General features: G+C 48.2%; 1 protein-coding gene across 4 annotated transcripts in view; it reads right to left on the reverse strand.

Moving 5' to 3' along the window:
- Nucleotides 1-16,292, reverse strand: part of TRIM2 (tripartite motif containing 2) — a 183,484-nt gene that overhangs the window by 29,163 nt on the left and 138,029 nt on the right. For all 4 annotated transcript variants that reach the window (XM_058666746.1, XM_058666745.1, XM_058666744.1 and 1 more), the window contains exons 4-6: nt 7,758-7,909; nt 6,562-6,742; nt 4,992-5,715 (exon numbers count right to left, since the gene is read on the reverse strand). In XM_058666746.1, coding sequence (XP_058522729.1) covers nt 4,992-5,715; nt 6,562-6,742; nt 7,758-7,909 — 1,057 coding nt within the window. The remainder of the gene's footprint in view (nt 1-4,991; nt 5,716-6,561; nt 6,743-7,757; nt 7,910-16,292) is intronic.

Below are 16,292 nucleotides of genomic sequence, written 5' to 3' on the forward strand. Positions count from 1 at the left end.
TAAAAATCTGTATACTAAAAAATATAAAACATTGATGTAAGAAATTAAAGATGACAGATAGATGGAAGATATCCTATGTTCATGGAATGGAAGAGTCACATCATTAAAATGTCCACGCTACCCAAAGTGAGCTAAAATATTGTAGCAATCCCTATCAAAATTCCTATTCCTAGAAACAGAAATCCTAACATCCCTTTGAAACCACAGAAACCTCTATATATAAGCCAAAGCAACCCAGCGCAAAAGGAACTAAACCTCAGGTACCAGATTACTTGATTTCCAAAACTGATTTTATTTTACTTTTTTTTTTAAAGATTTATTTTATTTTTATTACAAAGTCAGATATACTGAGAGGAGGAGAGATAGAGAGGAAGTGGAGCTGCCGGGATTAGAACCAGCGGCCATATGGGATCAAGGCTAGGACCTTAGCCACTACGCCATGCTGCCGAGCCCCAAAACTGATTTTAAAGCTACAGCAATAAAAACAGCATGACACTGGCACAAAAACAGGTACAAATCACTGGAATAGAAAACACAAAAGTAAATCCATGCATTTACAGTGACTAATCAAGACGAAGGCCAAAGCAAATAAAGGAGAAAGGACAGTCTCTTCAATAAACAGTGCAGGGGAAACCGGATATTCACAAGCAGAAGCATAGAATTAGACCTCCCTCTTACTCAACAGCCAAAAGTCAACTCCAAGTAAATGACAAAAAGAAGGCCTGAAACTATAGAATCACGGGAAGAAAGCACAGAGGGAAAGAAGGCTCCACGCTACGAGTCTGAGAAACGATCTTTAGATAAGAATCCAGAGGCATAGCAGCAGTAGCAGTGCAAATAGACAAATAAGGGGCTGGAGCTGAGGTTGTTCATTTGCCAGCATCCACACTGGAATACTGGTATGAGTCTTTGTAGCTCAGCTTTCTATCAACATGCCTGAGAAGACAGAAATTGGTACTTGGGCCCCTGCCACCTGTGTAGGAAACAGGAAGAAGTTTCTGGCTCCCTACTTTAGCCTGGCTCACTGCTGGCTGTTACGGCTAGTTCAGGACTGAATTAACAGACAGAAGATATCTTTCTCCCTCTCTCTCTCTCCTTTACATTGCTTTTCAGTAAATACTTTAATTAATTTTAAAAAGATAAGATTTCATGAAACCCAACAGCTGCATGGCAAAGAAACAATTGTGGAAGTCAAGAGATATCCTATAGAATGGAATACTATATTTGCAAATCCTACTGTGCCATGGTACAGCTAACTAAATCACCATCTGAATGCTGACATCCCATCTAGGCACCAGTTTGTGTCCTGGTTGCTCTGCTTCTGATCCAGCTCCTGCTGATGCGCCTGGGAATGCAAACAGGCCCAAGTCCTTTGGTTACTGGATCCAAAGGGGAGACCAGAGTCCCAGGTTGCTGGCTTTGGTCTGACCCAATCCTTGCTACTGCACCCATTTGGAGAGTGAACTAGCAGATAAAAGATTTCAGTCTCCCTCAATCTAATGCTGTCATTGACATGAAGAAATAAACCTTTAAAAAGTAAAAAATATCTAAAATGTACAAGAAATTTACACAACTCAACAGCAACCAGAAAAGGCACAATTGATTTACAACGGGTAAAGGGGAGTGGGCACTGTGGGACAGTGGGTTAAGCCACTGCTAGGGATGCCTGCAACCCCTATCCAAGAACAAGTCTGAGTCCTGGCTACTCCACTTCCAACACAGGTTCCTGCTAATGCACCCAAGCAGGCAGCAGATGATAGCCCAAGTGCTTGGGCCCCTCCCACCCAGGTGAGAGACCAGGATGGAGCCTTGGCTATTGCAGACTTTGGAGAGTGTACCAGCAGGTGGAAAATCAATGTCTGCTTATCTCTGTCACTGCCTTTCAATTCGATAACAAATAAATTAACATTATAAAGATTTATTTAGTTTATTTAAAAGGCAGATTTACAGGAAATAAAGATCTTCCATCTGTTGGTTCATTCCCTAAATGGCACAATGGCTGGAACTGAGCTGATCTGAAGCCAGGGTTCTGGCTTCTGGTTCTTCCACGTGGGTGTAGGGTGCCAGGGACCCGGGCCATGAGCAGGGAGCTAGGTGGGAAGCAGAGCAGCTGAGATAAAAACCAGCAACCATATGCAATGCCAGTGCTTGAAGGCATAGGATTAGTCAGCTAAGCTATTGCTCCAGCACTCAAATAAACATTTTTTTACAAAACAACAAAAATTATAAAATGGGCAAAGAGCCTACACAGACCTCTCTAAACAAGACATGGAAATGGCCAGCGAAAACATTTTCAACCTTATTAAGCATCAGGACCATGCAAATCAAAACCACACCAGCACCATGATCCTGAACCTGCAACTCCAGAAAGGCTCAGAAATCGATTTTTGTTGTTTAAATCCTCCAAGCTGTGGCAGCTTTTGCAAATTAAGATAACATCTTATGGGCCTGATGCGATAGCATAGTGCTTAAAGTCCTTGCCTTGGAAGCCCCGGGATCCTATATGGGCACCAGTTCTAATCCCAGGGCCCTGCTGCCCATCCAGCTCCCTGCTTGTGGCCTGGGAAAGCAATTGAGGATTGCCCAAAGCCTTGGGACCCTGCACCCGCATGGGAGACCTGAAAGACCTCCTGGCTCCTGCTTCAGATTGGCTCAGCTCCAGCCATTGCACTCACTTGGGGAGTGATTCATTGGATAGAAGATCTTCCTCTCTGTCTCTCCTCCTCTCTGTATATCTGTCTTTCCAATAAAAATAAATAAATCTTAAAAAAAAGAAAAGATAACATCTTACATCATGCACAAACTCAGACATGATGCTATGTGCCAGGCACTGCTCTAAATCCCTTAGCTTCTGCCATGTAAACATCTTCCCACCAGTGCCAGTCAATTTCTCAATGGATCAGAAGGGAAGAGCAGACGTCTGTCTCCCCAGAGTGGAAGCTGGGGCCATTTAGCCTGTTGCATCAGAGGATCTGGGTTCAATACCAAGCTCCACCTATAGATGGCCGCTTCCTGCTAACGCATACCCTGGAAGGCAGCAGGTACTGTCACCATGTGGGATACTTGAACAGTGTCTCCAGCTCCTGACTGACTCTGGCCTACGTCCCAGCCCCTGTGAGCACACAGGGTGCAAGTCACCAGATGGAAGTGTGAGCCTCTTAAATAAAAAATATATGTCTGTGTATATGTGTCTCCGTGTGTGTGTCTGTGTGTGTTGTGGGAGGGACCCCTTGGGGACATCTCTCTTCGCTCAGGTATCCGAGGCCGACATGATGAGGATGAACCAGTACAATCTTAGCTACCCACTGAGTACTTGCTATATACTTCAGAGAGTGCCCAGCAGATGACGGGAATTCTCGCATTACACCCCAAATAGCAAGATCAAAATTCAGTGACATTTCACTCTCTGTATTTTACAGAGGAGGCACGCTGGCTGCTCAGTTCCAGAGACCAATCAGGATCCTGACCCAGATTTGCCCAACTCCAGATCTAAGCCTTTACTGCTGTACGCTGTCTAGACAAGCGGACTGGAGTCAGTTAGCAGGTTGACTGGGAGAATGAATTTGTCTTTAGATGACTGGAAAGCACCAAGCTAGAATTTTTTTTTTTTTTAAAGAGAAAAGGTAGTAGTCAGACTCTAACAGCCTTAGTAATTACACTTGAAAAAAAAAAAACCAGTGGTTCCCAGTTATTTAAGCTCCTCCTACACGGCAGGCACTGAGTATGGAACTTGGATGGTGGTGCCATCTTCACTTTATGGATGCAGATACTGGAGCTTGGAGTTGCCAAGACACGGGTCCAGGAGGGCTCCTGTAGAGGTGGAACTGGAGTGGCAGACGAGGGAGGTTCCCACTGCTGCCCCCACCGCAGTGCAGCCCAGCTCTGCCTCAGAGGGTGGGTCTACAGGGTCCACACCCACCCACCTGCCAGGAAAAGTGTGAGAGCCTCATTGTACCCAAAAGCATCAACACAGGGCGGACCAGGAGCGTTCCAAGGAGCCCCAGTTTCCCAAGACACTCCCCAGGGAAAGTTCTCCTTTGGTGAGAGACAGGCACTGCCTTCAACCCCTTCCCGGCCTCAGACCCGTCGCTGTGCTCAGCAGCTGGCCCTGAGGGGGTCCCAGCAAGTTCCGCAGAACAAAACCCAATTCAAGCGGCCAAAAGTTCCCCTCCAACGCATTTGGTCTGCCGAACCGCTTTTCAACAGACCCCAGTTCAACCCTTGCAGGGTCACACCGCAGGGCAAGGCAGGGCAGGGCTGACCCTCCCCCACCACAGTCACACACAAAGGGGTCCAGCAGGAAGCAATTACTGGGAAGTCAACCAAAAGGCAGACTCTACCCGCCTTATGGAGGCTCAAGCCAGCGGATGTCATTTAGCTTGCTTTCCGAGGAGAGAGTAAACAGTTAACACAGAAAGCTTAGAGGCAATAAATCTGGGGGGGAAAGGGCTGTTTACATTCCAGATCTCTGGGCTCAACCACACCTTCCAGCTTCTGCTCCAACCCCGCCCTAAACCCTTTCTGTGATTAACTTCACACAGCTTTTGGAGTGCTCTGCCAGGGCAGGAGCTGGGGGCATCACAATGGACGCTCTACTTTTGACAAGCAGGTTCGAGCTGTGAAGCTGCCAGAGACAGCGGCCTCTGTGCCTGGAGGGGAGTTCAGACAGGGGGTCCTCTAAACCACTCCCCGGGGTGGGGGTCAGCACTGCCAACACTCGCTTGAAGACAGCTGGACTGTGGAAGCTATGATTTGTCTTTTATTTTGATTATTTTCAGGTTCCAATTTTCTCCTCTAATCAGGTAGCCTCTGAGAAGAAGGGGGAGAGACGTAGGAGAAGGGGAGGGGAAGAGACGCTGGGGACATAAGGAGAAGGCACATCACCCGCGAAGGAGAAAAAGGCCACCCAGTCCAGGTGTCCCTGGACTCCCCAGCTGCCCTGTCCCCACACGCTTGCCCTCGAGCGCCGCATGCCCACCTGCCCCACTCACCCACGCGGAAGATGAGGTCGTCTTCGATGGGGTTTTCTTTTCGCTTGCCCGTGCTGTACATGCTGGCCGGCCTCTTGACGGCCTTCTGCTTGACGTGGCCACTGCCAGGGGACTTGACGCGCCGCTTGACGCCCTCGGTGGTGGGGGACACATCCGCTGAGCGGATGACCTTGAGCTTGAAGGGGCTGCCGCGGATGTGCTGGTCGTAGAGCCGCAGCGACAGGGTGAAGTCGCCCTCCTTCTGGACGGTGTAGAGGAATTCGTAGGTGCCGTTCTTGTTGTCCAGGATCTCGCCGTCGGCCACGCTGCCGTCGGGCGTGCTCAGCTCGGCCGTCAGGTAGGCGTTGCCGGTCTTGCACAGCTCGCCGTCTTTGTCCTTGGTCGTTATGGTGACGGACATGGGCTGCCCGATGATGGTCTGGCGCAGACCCTCGCCCGTGGCCACCGTCTCGGAGGCCACGGCGTTGGTGGTGAGGATGGTGCCGAGGTTGTGGATGGACTTCTTGAGGCCCTCGGTCTCCACGATGAAGTCCAGCTGGTCGTTCTCGCGCGGGTGCAGCGGGAAGTCCTGGTCAGCCAGCTCATTCAGCTTCTCGCTCATCTGCTTCTTGACCAGCAACACCTCGGTCTCCGTGCCGTGATGCAGCGCCTGCGCCGTGAAGTTGCTGCAGCTCTTGATACTCTCCTGTCCCTGGAGCAGAGTGTCCAGCTGCGACTGCAGCACCTGCGGGGGTTGGCCAGGCGGGTGAGATCCGCGGGGGCACGAGCTGAGCCGGGCGGAAAGAGGCCCTGTACGAGGCCCTGCACCTGCTCCCGCCCGCCCCCCAACTCCCCGCGCAGGTGGCTCCCCGCAAATGGTGTTTCACCAAACCCCGTGAGCCCAGTACTCTTGCAGACTCCTCAACTGTATTCCCAGCAGCTGCTCTCAGCAGTTCCTTTCTGCCTCGCCCTGGCTCTCCCACACAAATATTTCTTGGGTCATGTGCTTTGGACAAGGACAAATAGAAACGTCCCTAACCAATTGCCTGGCAAACACATCGCTGCTGTGCCTGGCATTTAAAGCCATCGTTATTCAGTATCCGTCCCCTAAAAACCAAAGCTGTGGGTCACCTCCCACCTAAAGGATACACCCACAGACAAAACTCTCCACGTCTGAGTATCACAAGCTTTGCCTTTCTGGTTCTCTGATGTAGAGGTAGTCAAACAAGGCTGTCGTCTGGCTTTGCTTTGAAGTGGGAAAACTGGTTGGTGCGGGTGAGAGCAATTAGGAGTGCTGGGCTTTATAATTAAAGAAGGAAAACAATCCCGCTTAACCCTGAGTCCTGAATGCATTACTTTATATTCACTGCTCGCCTTTTGTCAATTTATAAATGGACACTTAAGGTTGCAGATAGAGTTTTGCCAAAAATAGAAGTGGGGGAAACAAAAAGAGTGGAACAGATCATTAAGTCAAAATGACAGATCCCTGAACCGCGTGAGGACCTGTTTGTGCTCTGGTGCGGTGAGAACACAGTGAGCTCGCGTCCGGGAGGCAGGCCTCCCCGTCAGCCGCAGAGGGCTGGGGGCTTACTTTGTGCTTCAGGCCGTAGTTGACCTCCAGCTCCATGAGCAGCACGCTCTTGCGCACGTTCAGAGTCTTCTGGAGCTCGTCGAAGGTGGAATGGATGTCCTCCACGATGCTGGCCTTCTGGGTGGTCAGCTGGTGGATGATTTCCGAGATGAACTGGAGAGCTGAGTCAATCTCCGGGAGCCTAGGGGCCAGTGGTTAGAGATCATTGTCCAACACAACATTCCATTCTGTAAACAAATATATTTTTTTTTCCCCAGAGTGCACAAAGCAAGTGATAAGCACAGCTTTTTTAAGATGGGACTTGGGAAGGTTCGTGTTTATTTCAGGATGTCTTCAATCACCTCGTTTTAATAACTGGTCATACAAAGACTTGAAGCTCTCTGACAAGACATTGTGGTCAGGTAATTATTTTTTTTCAGGGCACTGCTCTGTGCATTGCAGGATGTTTCCACTTTTGCACACAGGTGTGACACCAAAAATGTCTCCAAACCTTGCCAAATGTCCCCTGGAGAGCAAAACTGCCTATGGTTAAGAACCACTGTTCTAAATACGTATGTACATTTTTTTTTAAAACTGCATCTTTTTTTCCCCAACCATGTAAAAGGATGGCTAAACTCTTATTTCCTGGGACTTCATTTGTGACTTCCATACTCTTTCCATCAGTGCAGAGTACCCACATTTTTCTCACTGTGACTGTGAGTATTTTGTCCCCTTGGCAGCTGGCTACTCAGCTCCCTGTCTTTGGTCTTCGCCGTGCACCCAACAGCTAGTCTGTCCTTCGGGTTCCACGCCAAAGAAGCAACCCGGAAGCAGGAAAAATGGGTAGTCACTGCTCAAAGCCACTGTGCAGGGCTGCAGCAGAAGGAACCCAGTCAGAGCCGCCTGAGTGGGCCGCTGGGTGTGTCACAATTGCCTGGCGACTTCAGGCAGATTTCAGAAATTGCCTCCCAGGGTGCTTTCATTTACCGCTCCTTACAAAGGTGCTAACACAAAAATACCATCACTCATTACGTGAGGGGGACTCCACACTTTTCCAGCACATCCCACAGATGTTAAGGGAGAATTTGCTTAATGACACAGAGATGGGCTCCTGCAAGGGTGATGTGAATAGACTATCAGTCCAGACAAGCGACCACGAGGCTGGGTCAGCTGCGTGGGAGATGGGCCGGTTGGGAGCATGGGGAAGAAGAGCGTACCTTTTGTTGATGGCATCCAGCTGGACCTGCAGGGAGGCCTTGTGCTGCTCCACCACGTCCTTGAGCGGGACCGTGGGGTGCTCAGCGTGCTCGCCCTCCGTGCACTCTCGACACATGGCGGTCTCACAGGACTGGCAGTAGAATTCCATTACCTGTGGGTCACACAAGACAAGTTCCAGGTTCATGGCCACCGGCTGGGTGCTCACTCTGCACCAAGCGCTTCTCAAAATGTAATGGCGAGTCAATCTTAAGAAGTCCCTGCTATTGCATCAGGCTTCTCAAGAGAAAAGAAAGAGGTATCTCTGACCCCTATGCTACTGCCACAGGCATCAAACCAGTGTGTTCGTGGCTGTTCTCCTAAGACAGAACTGTGTACAGCTGTGGCTCACAGACGATTTTGTCATGGGCCCTCTTGGCAGCTTTTGTTTATGGAGGCTACATCTATAGTTAGCTGTCCCATCACAAGTTCAAACAGAAAACATTTTAAATCTTAAGTATAAAAAATGTCACAGCGTTGTGAGTTAAGTTGGGACTCACATCCATATTTGAGCACCAGAGTTTTACGACTGCCTCTGTTCCCAACACACCTTCCTGCTCATTTGTACCTGGGAGACAGCAATGACGGCCATGGGTTCAGCTTCCTGCCCCCCGTGTGGGGGCCCTCAGGGAGTTCCAGTCTCCTGGCTTTGTCCTAGCTCAGCCCTTCCTTGCTGTTGTGGGCATTCAGGGAGTGAACTGGCAGATGGAAGATCTTTCTCCCTTTCCCTGTGTTACTCAGCTTTCAAAATCATAAATATTTGGGAAAGCAGTGATGCGCCCTTTCAGCACTGATTGTGAATAATGCGATTTATGAAAAATACCTACATTTTGTGATCCAAAACATTCTGTGAGTAGATGGTGTTGTTTTCGCTTTGTGTAAATCTCTGCAGTGCTTGAGTTAACCAAAGATACCTGGCTGCTCATCCCTTCTGCAGTCAATCTGTTCTGATCACACAATATGCACAACTGCTGGGAAATCCATTCCTGTGCGCTCACAAGTGCTTGGCAGAGGAAAAGGCAAATCCTGTCTTTGTATGACTGCACTAAGCACATATTTTTGACCTCGCATGCCCTCCGACAGGATCTTAGGACCTGTGAGTGTACTCGGGCCACACTTTGAAAATGGCTGCTGTTTGGATAAGAACTGGATGGGGCACTTTACTTCCTGCCCCCGCCACTTACCGGGCTGAATGACCTCAGACAAATTGCTTATCTTGGTTGTGTGGTAATTTCTGCCTCTGTCAAATGCAAGCAATGACTACTTATCTGGGTTACTCCGATTATTCAGGAGGCTGGTTTGCACAAAGAATCGAATGCCGCCCGGCACTGGCATGGGATATGTCCTCAACAAGTCGCAGCTGCCACACTGCTGCTGCTGCTGCTGCTCACATCATGTGCTTCACTGAAAATAAAGCTGCCTTATCCTGATTACAGTGAGCGCTCACTAGCGACACAGCAAGAAACCTGAAAGCTAGTTTCCTCGTAGATACTCCCCTATCCTCTCAGCTTGGAAATACCATCTTCCATTTGGGAATTTCCAAAGCACTTTCATCTACACTCCACTGATGAAATCTTTGTAAGAGGTCTGAAGTTCCTTAGAGCAGGAGTGCGTCCCACCCAGAGCCTAGGTATAACACCTTGCATATGGTGCAGTGAGTGAATGGGAGGATGCTGAGTCATTTGGGTGACAGGTGTTAGTTCGGCCCAAAGGCTGCTTCCTTCCTTCACGAGGCTTGGTATTTACACAGGACTCAGGCTGCCAATAGCACTTTGGAACCAATCTTTGCCAGTGAGCCTAATTCAGATGAAAGCTGTCCAAACCGTCACCAAGACAAATTTAAATTTTGTATGCCATCACGTTTGAAGCAGGCAGATGAGGAGTTTGAAAAAACTCTATTTTCATATAAAGATTCATTCCTGTACTTGACCCCTCTACAGATCTTTTGGGAATGTGGTTGAACCATCATTTGAATGTTTCCTACTTTCAAAATTTATTTGGTTTTCACTTTATTTGAAAAGCAGAAAGAGAGGGAGAGGGGGAAGATAGAGGGAAAAAAAAAATCTTTCATTTGCTTATTCACTTCCCAAATGCTTTCAGCAACCAAGGCTAGGCCGGGCTGAAGCCTCAGGAGCCCAGACCACAATCTGGTCTCCGACACGTAGTCAGGGACCCAAATCCTAAAACTTTTGCCTGCTGCCGTAAGACGAGTGCTTGCAGGAAGAAGGATCAGAAATGAAATAAACAAGACTCCAATCAGACACTTCAATATGGAATGTGGGCAGCCGAAGTGACCACTTAAATGCTCTGGCACATGCCTACCCTGAAAGTTTCTTTTTGGAAATCCATCTCCACTCAAAACACACTCCTCCACAATTTACATTAACACGTATTTGCATAAATCATCTCAAATGAAAGCTCAAATATTCTATAGAGGATAGACATTTAGCCTAACAATTAAGCCATGGGTTAGGATGCCCACCTGCCATGCTGGAGTACCGGGGTTTAACTCCCAGCTCCAGCTCCTGATCTCAGCTATCTACTAATGCAGACCCGGCGAAACAGTGATGATGATGCAAGCCCCTGAATCCTCACCACTCACATGGGAGACCTGGATTGAATTTACAGCTCCAGGCCTTGGCCCCGGTGACGGAGGCCACGGTGGTTATTTGGGGGAATGAACCAGCAGATAGATGGGACATTATCTGTCTCTCTCTTCCTGTAACTCTTAAATTCATCAATTACAAAATTAAGAAGCAGGGACCGGCACAGTAGCCTAGTGGCTAAAGTCCATTCCCATATGGGAGCAAGTTTTAATCTTGGCAGCCCCGCTTCCCATCCAACTCCCTGCTTGTGGCCTGGGAAAGCAGTCGGGCATGCCTTGGGATGCATGCACCCGTGTGGGAGACCTGGAAGAGACTCCGGGCTCCATGCTTCGGATTGGCTCGGCTCTGGCGGTTGCGGCGGCTTGCGGAATGAATCATCAGATGGAAGATCTACCTCTCTGCCTCTCCTTCTTTCTGTATATCTGACTTTGCAAAACCAAAAACCAAGCACTCTATGGAAAGACTTTGACCACCCAGCTTTGATTTGGCTCTGATTCAATGCAACAGAAAGCCCAGCATATTGGAACCTATTGACTATTTTATTTGCCAAAGAATTTTTTTTTTAAAGATTTGCTTATTTTTATTACAAAGTCAGACATGCAGAGAAGAGGAGAGACACAGAGGAAGATCTTGCATCTGATGATTCACTCCCCAAGTGAGCGCAACGGCCAGTGCTGTGCCGATCCGAAGCCGGGAACCAGGAACCTCTTCCTGGTCTCCCATGTGGGTGCAGGGTCCTAAGGCTTTGGGCTGTCCTCGACTGCTTTCCCAGGCCACAAGCAGGGAGCTGGATGGGAAGTGGAGCTGCCGGGACTAGAACCGGGGCCCATATGGGATACTGGCGCGTTCAAGGCGAGGACTTTAGCCAGTAGGCCGCGCCGCTGGGCCCTGCCAAAGAATTTTTGCACGAGTTAAGGGATCCTTCCAGGAGATCTTTTTTCCAGGGAGAGGCAGTGCCTTATAAAGGAAGACTGCACTGGGGAGTGTACTGGGACATTTTACTACACTGCTTACCTTCCTGTGTTTAGGAAATGTAATAATGTAAAAGTATATGCAGTACCCTGCGACTCTTCCCATCAGAAATTTTTCAGATCGTATTCTTGGAAATGCAAATATCTGGTAACAACATACAACACTTACATCAAAAATATTTTACTCATTATGCAAAGATCCAGCAAACGGGAGGATAAGAGTATGCCTCACGTAATTCTAGGTATTTGTCCGGATGAACACCCTCTGTGGGCCATGAGTCCTGTGAAGACTCCTTATTACTTCATGACTTCAGACAGAAGCTGTTGCCTTTGAGCCCAACACTGTATTTCTAGACTACATGTAATCAGAATAATTTTTTAGTGAATATTTAAATTACTTGGGTGTTGTTCAGGAAGTCCCTTTAAAACTGATTGTCAGGCCTAGCACGGTAGCCTAGCAGTTGAAGTCCTCACCTTGCACGCGCCAGGATCCCATATGGGTGCCTTATTTCCACTACTCTGTGCATCTTAGCCTCATCCACTCCTCCAGGAGAGAGCTGGCAGGAATATGTGTGAATGGGGAGCATCCTGCAGAGCCAAGCATCAGAGAAGAACTGCTGTTTATGCTTTAGTTTCTGTTCAGAAAGCCTAAGGATTGCCTGGAGTGTGAGTGAAGCCCTCCATCCCATGACCAGTCACCTGTGACTGTTGGTTCAGCTTGGATTAACCATGAGCAACAGGTTCACACAGTGCAGGCATGGCCCTGAGGGTCATGCCTGTGTCCTAAACCACCCTAAAGAAGAAGAAGACTGGGCCCTGTGCAGTAGTTAGTGGCTAAAGTCCTCACCTTGAATGCGCCAAGATCCAATATGGATGCCAGTTCTAATCCCAACAGCCCCACTTCCCATCCAGCTCCCTGCTTGTGGCCTGGGAAAGCAGTCAAGGACGGCCCAAAGCCTTGGGACCCTGCACCCGTGTGGGAGACCTGGAAGAGACTCTGGCTTCGAATCAGCACAGCTCCAGCCATTGCGGCCACTTCCGGAGTGAATCAGCAGATGGAAAATCCTCTTTGTCTCTCCTCCTCTCTGTATATCTAACTTTCCAATAAAAATAAATGTTGGAAAAAAAAAATAATTGTCACTTCCAGTCCTGTACAGCAGAGGCAAGCCCAAGAACTGAAACTGGAGAGACTTTTTTTTCCCAGGTGTTGAAGCTAAGGTAAGCTTCTGAACTGGGGGAATCTTCCATATTTGGGAGGTGGGGAGGCTTATTTGGTAATGGGCACATTTGCCAAGTCAGTCTAGTAGATGCAGAAGGGAGCAGGTCCTTATACCTAAATTGGGTTTGGGTCAAAGGTAATGTATATTTGAAAATCACTGTCCATACTATATTTCTTTTTTTAAGTTCGACAAACAGAGAGGAAGAGAGATACAGAGGAAGATCTTCTGTCTGCTGATTCACTTCCCAAGTAGCTGCAACAGCCAGAGCTGAGCCAATCTGAAGCCAGGAGTCTCTTCCAGGTCTCCCACACGGGTGTAGGGTCCCAAGGCTTAGGGCCATCCTCCACTGCTTTCCCAGGTCACACGCAGGGAGCTGGATGGGGAGCAGGACTGCCAGGACATGAACCAACACCCATATGGGACCCCAGCACGTGCAAGGCGAGGACTTTTGCGGCTAGGCTACCGCCCCTGGGCTCCATGCTGTATTTGGAAGACACACTACACTGTGTTAATTATCTTTTCTGATCAGAGCTGAAGCTCCACAGTAGGCTGAGTGAGATTGTGAAAAAGGATTCCCATTGGAAGAGAGAAAAAGGTGCACATGAATATGGAGTCACTAAAAAGGTACAAGGACAACTACTGTGGCACGGCATTTAAGCTGTCACTTGGGCAGAGGCATAGGGTAGTGAGGTAAGCTACCACCTGACACAGGCGTCACATACCTGAACGTCACTTTGGGTCTTGGCCACTCTAGTTCTGATCCAGCTCTCTGTTAATAATGAGGGAAGGCAGCAGATGGCCCATGTCACCCATATAGGAGACCTGGATGGAGTTCCTGGCTTCTGGCTTCAGCTTGACTCAGCCCTGGTCATAACAGCCATGTAGGCAGTGAACCAGCAGACAAAAGACCTCTCTGATTATAACTACCTTTCAAATAAATAGATTTTTTTTCTTTAAAAGATGCCATGTGGGAGATATCCCATACCCCGAGTGCCTGGGTTCAAGTCCCAGTTCCACTTCCGATTTCAGCTTCCTGATGATGTACATCCTATGAAACAGTGGAGATGCCTGAAGTGGCTGGGCCTCTGCCATCCTCATATGGGAGACCTGGCCTGAGTTCCTGGCTTCTTGTTTCAGCCTAGCCCAGCCCTGGCTGTTGCAGATATCTGGGAAGCAAGCCAGTAGGTAGAAAACCTTTGTCTATCTAACTACATCTCTCTTCCTTTTAAATCAAATGAAAAATAAATGAAAATAGTTTGTGGTTTGGCACAATAGCTCAGTGACATGTTACGGGGTGCGAGTGAGATCACACCACACATGTCTAAGGTTTTATTAAGGAGTCTTTATCAACCACACTTGGTGACAACAGAACATACTGAAATAGCAGATCACAAGTCCAGTCAAAGCAGTATACTGGGACCATGCTCAGGGGACTACCTGTTCTGGATCAGCCAAGAGTCAAGGTGCCAGAGTAATGGAAACACCTGACCAGAAAGAGCCTCGGGTGTTGGAAGTGGGGAATGTTCTGGAGTGCAGTCAGTGATTGCTCCTTCACCTCTCCCTGTATACTCTCCCCCCCCACCCAACCATGTCCTAATTCAGATGTTGGATATAGATGAGTCCAATTAGTCTTTTTAGCTACAAGCCCAGTTCCTGTTCCTGCACATCCCAAAGAGGGCCAAATACTCCTTAACTCACAACACTTAGGGATTCGCTCCTGCCCATGTGCGACTCATCTATCAACTGAGAGGGGATGGTATTGCATTGTTTAACCACTCCCCTCACAAGCCTCTTTAAAAGGCCCGTGAAGCAGGGGCTCACTCTCTCTTTCTTGCATGTGCTGGGATCCCATATGGGCACCAGTTCATGTCCCGGCTGTTCCGCTTCCCTTCCAGCTATTTGCCTATGGCCCAGGAAAGCAGTCGAGGACAGCCAAAAGCCTTGGGACCCTGCACCTGTGTGAGAGATCCAGAAGTTCCTGGCTCCTGGCTTCGGATCGGCTCAGCTCTGGCCATTGTGGCCATTTGGGAGTGAACTAGCGGACTGAACTTTGTCTTTCCTTCTCGCTGTAAAATCTGCCTTTCCAATAAAAATAGATCTTAAAAAATTAATGGTTTGTTCATTTTATAAATATGCCAAGTGCTCAAACCAGAGCTGTTCATTTAAGGGAAAGACTCAGCACCTGCCACAAGTCCTGATCCTTTTTCAAGTTATCATGTTAAAGCAACAGACTGCAGAGAAGGATGCTGCTGAAAACGGCAGGTTAGAAAATCCCTGTCCTCCATGTGCCCCTGGCCATGCTGAGGTGCACATGGAGGACACGGCAGTCCATCAGAACCTGCAGAGGACTCCGGGTACCACAACAGAGGACGGAGGACAGAGCAAATCAATCAACTACCCCAGCCATGTTTAGGCAGCGAAAATCTGGGCTAACGAAATCTCTAAGGTGGACTATGTCAGCCAGTGGATTCTGGAGAGATTTCATCGTGCTTGGAATGGCGAGATTGGCAGCAATTCAGAACTGTTGGACTACCAACAGCACTGGAGCAGTGCCCTCGGAGCATGCCCCACGTCAGGGACCTTGGATGGGCAGCAGACTGGGTGGGAATTCTCCTTACCCCAGATACAGGAAAAAACATGTGGAAACAATGGTCTTACCCACTTTCCTGTAGTCCTTGACCCTTTGTGCCCTAATCAACTATGTAAAGATCATCAAAATAAAAAAATATTAATCACACACACACACACAAAAGAAAAAAAGAAAATCCCTGTGCTACACTCACTGACAAATGAGCCCTGAGTCAGATGCAGTGGCCACTCTGGCCAAAACAGGCAACTTTTACAAAACCAGTTCAGAAAAGTCACGAAAGCAAAGCAAACCAAACCAATAAAAATAAGCAGCAAGAAAAAAAGAAAAAAAAAAAAAACATATAGGGAGGGGGGTGATACATGACCAACAAAGCAGTCATTCCATAGCTTGACAAACCTTTGGATAGACTGATCAAGACAAAAGAGAGAAGACTGAAACTTCAAAAATTAGGGAGGAAAATATGAAAATATCTGGTAATGGGCCTGGCGGCATGGCCTAATGGCTAAAGTCCTCACCTTGAAGGCCCCGGGATCCCATATGGACGCCGGTTCTAGTCCCGGCAGTCCCACTTCCCATCCAGCTCCCTGCTTGTGGCCTGGGAAAGCAGTCGAGGACAGCCCAAAGCTTTGGGACCCTGCACCCGCGTGGGAGACCTGGAAGAGGTTCCTGGTTCCCGGCATCGGATCGGCGCGCACCGGCCCGTTGCGGCTCACTTGGGGAGTGAAACATCGGATGGAAGATCTTCCTCTCTGTCTCTCCTCCTCTCTGTATATCCGGCTTTCCAATAATAATAAAATCTTTTAAAAAAAAATATCTGGTAATATCTAGAAACAATGAGAGTAATAATGGAATACTAGTTTGATGCCAACCAAATGAATAACCTAGATGAAATGGACAAATTCTTAGAAACACCCAAACTACAAAAACTGAATCCAGGAAGACATAGAAAATCCAGATGGCTTCAGTGAGAAATTTCACCAAACATTTAAAGAACAAGTATCACTACTCAAACCTGTCCAAAAATATAAAGGACAAGGGAACACTTCTTAGCTTATTCTATTACGGATTTAGTTTCTAGACAGCAAAAAAATAATGCAAGTGTCTCCCACAA

This window comes from Ochotona princeps, chromosome 7 (assembly GCF_030435755.1).
Source record: "Ochotona princeps isolate mOchPri1 chromosome 7, mOchPri1.hap1, whole genome shotgun sequence".
Lineage (NCBI taxonomy): Eukaryota > Metazoa > Chordata > Mammalia > Lagomorpha > Ochotonidae > Ochotona > Ochotona princeps.